The sequence below is a fragment of the Charadrius vociferus genome, unplaced genomic scaffold (assembly GCF_000708025.1).
Source record: "Charadrius vociferus isolate BGI_N301 unplaced genomic scaffold, ASM70802v2 scaffold291, whole genome shotgun sequence".
Taxonomy (NCBI): Eukaryota; Metazoa; Chordata; class Aves; order Charadriiformes; family Charadriidae; genus Charadrius; species Charadrius vociferus.
Genome location: NW_009646958.1, coordinates 56,234 through 58,669, shown reverse-complemented (window position 1 = coordinate 58,669; position 2,436 = coordinate 56,234). Strand labels below are relative to the sequence as shown.

At 65.3% G+C, this 2,436-nt stretch overlaps 1 protein-coding gene across 1 annotated transcript in view; it reads right to left on the bottom strand.

The window, feature by feature from the left end:
• IL12RB1 (interleukin 12 receptor, beta 1) overlaps positions 1-2,436 on the bottom strand; it is a 19,690-nt gene that overhangs the window by 1,378 nt on the left and 15,876 nt on the right. Inside the window, exons 2-9 of the mRNA XM_009895192.1 lie at positions 2,291-2,405; positions 1,986-2,155; positions 1,762-1,913; positions 1,205-1,241; positions 920-1,030; positions 754-836; positions 438-663; positions 164-334 (exon numbers count right to left, since the gene is read on the bottom strand). Coding sequence (XP_009893494.1) covers positions 164-334; positions 438-663; positions 754-836; positions 920-1,030; positions 1,205-1,241; positions 1,762-1,913; positions 1,986-2,155; positions 2,291-2,405 — 1,065 coding nt within the window. The remainder of the gene's footprint in view (positions 1-163; positions 335-437; positions 664-753; positions 837-919; positions 1,031-1,204; positions 1,242-1,761; positions 1,914-1,985; positions 2,156-2,290; positions 2,406-2,436) is intronic.

The window sequence follows — 2,436 nt, the reverse complement described above, 5'->3', positions numbered from 1 at the left end:
GGACCAGCCCCGCGCCGGGGCCCAGCCGTGCACGGCCAAGCGGTAACACCCCGGTATTTCCAGTGCTCCTGGGGAAGGAACCGGGGATACCGGTTAAACCCCCGCCAGGATCCTGCCCCTGGTGAGGGGGATAAGTGGGGGGCTCGGGGCGCTGCTCCCTTGCCTCTCTCCACGTGGATGCTCTTGGCAGGGAAATCCCGTCGGATGCAGACGCCCGGTTCCAGGGCTTCCGGCAGCGGCTGCTGCTCAAAGCAGTAGACTAAGCCAGAGCTCGGTGCTTCCCACTGCGCCATCACGGTGCTGCCGGCCACGCTGACATCCTTGAAGCCCAAATCTGGGATGAAACAGTGAGTGCAAGGGCCGGCCGGCATCCCACTGGGTGGAAAATAACTCCCTGGAGGCTGCCGGGAGCTCGGTCCTTCCCGCAGGGCAGGTACCTGCACGCTGCTCTGCTGGCACGTAGACCTGCTGCGCCGGCCCCGGCCCGGCAGCGTTGACCGCCGTCAGCAGGATTTCATACTGAGCCCCGGAGAGGGTGAGGTTGTGCGCCGTCACCTCCGTCCCCAGCTCCACGGTGTCCTCCATGGCCGGTTTGGTGCAGCGGCACGCCGGCATGCGGGTGCGCAGCGTGTAGGTGACATTCCCCTGCTGCTCGGGGGCTCGCTGGGGGAGGGAGAAGGGGGCAGCTCGGGGGGGGTGAAATGATAGGGGGGGACGGGACACCCAGGAGGGTCCCCAGGGATGTCACCGGACCTGCCAGCTCAGTCTCAGCACCCGCTGCCCGTCTCTCCCCAGTTTTCCCAGCTGGTAGCTCAGCTCTGGGCTCGCCAGGATTTCTGTAAAAGAAAGGAGCCCGACCAGGCTGTTGGCATTTTTGGGAGCCGTTGGGATCCCACCCGCTTCCTCTCCTCTTCCTCACCATCGGGAATGAAGATGGAGCTGCTCCAGTTACTCCAGTAACTGCTCCAGTGGGGGAGCTTGTGCCGGAGCTGGACCTCGAAGGTGCCGTCCCTCCCCAGGGTGCAGGTCACTAGAGCGAGGTGGCAGGGTCAGGCGGGAGGTGACACCCCCTTTCCCCCAACTTTTGGCCATCGCGGGGTGCTGAGGGGCCACAGGGGAGCATGGCGCAAGAACCCTCACCACCGGGACCTGGGAGCACCCCTGGGAGATGCTCGTCCCCCGCATCCCCGTGGGCTAAACCAACCTGAGTCATTCTTGTCCGTCACCATCTCGCACATCACCTGCAGAGAGAACCGGGGACGGAGGCACCCGCCCAGTAAAACCAGTATGTTGCTGGGACATGAAAGCAGATGCTGCCTTGTGTCCCCTGAACGTCGCAGGGGTTGGGAGAGCCAAACGGGGTGCAGGGGACACGGTGGCCAGGAGGGTCCCCTTTGGCTGGGGTACCATGGCTTCGGCCGTGGGACCCCTCTGGCAGCAACGGAGTGGGGTGGGGGGTCCCTGGCTGCGGGGGGTTTCACTGGGGACAAGCGTCCAGATTTCATCCGTCGTCGTCATTAGGATAATCTGGGGTTTTGCCTGTGTAATCCCCATGAATCACGGCCTGATCCTGTTACGGGCGGCAGCAGGATCCCATGGTCGGGAGGACGGGGCAGAGCCAATAACACAGCGAAACAGATGGGACATGGCCAGGTTTGGGGGGGGACCGTGGCGTCACCGAGCCCCCACGCTCCCCAGGCTGCCGCGATGCTACGGACCACCCCGTCGGTCACCGCCGGCTCTGGCAAACCGCATCTTTACCTGTGTCCAGCTGCTGTCACCATTCCTCTGGAAGCGAGCCTCCCACTGCGGCAGCTGGCCCCTGCGGTAGCACGGTGGCCACGGCACCCTCAGCTGCAGCTGGCCACCAGTCTTGGTGAAGGGCATCCCGGTGGGGGGCGGATCCAGCTTGACTGTAAAGATGAGGTGGTCTCGCGGTTATCGGTGCCGGTGCTGGCACCCAGCCCAGTCCCGTGGGCACTTACTGGCCTTGTCGAGGTACAGCGTGAGGTTGGGGGTCCTGTGGACGTGGTCCCCCCAGCGTGCCTCCACCCAGGCCGTGGCGTTGGTGAGGACGTAGACGCGGTGATCATTCAGGGTGTACGTCGTCCCCGTGCCCACCTCGAAGCGCTGGCACAGCCTGGGCTTCGCGTAGCTGCGAGAGGGGGAGAGGGCACAAGGTTGGATCTGGGTGGTCTTGGGATGCGGAGGACACGTGTCCCCACGTGTCCCGGTCAGGACGCATCCCATGGGCTCCCCAGAACCATCGCCGCCACGGTGCCTGACTCACCAGAGCGTCAGGAGGTAGGAGGTGTTGCCGGCGGGGCCGTGGGGTGGCCAGGAGCACTGGAACTGGCGGGACCTGCATTGCTTCCAGCAGGAGAAGTCGGGGGCTGCGGCGGTGCCTGCGGGAGAGGGCAGTGGCTGGGGGGGCTC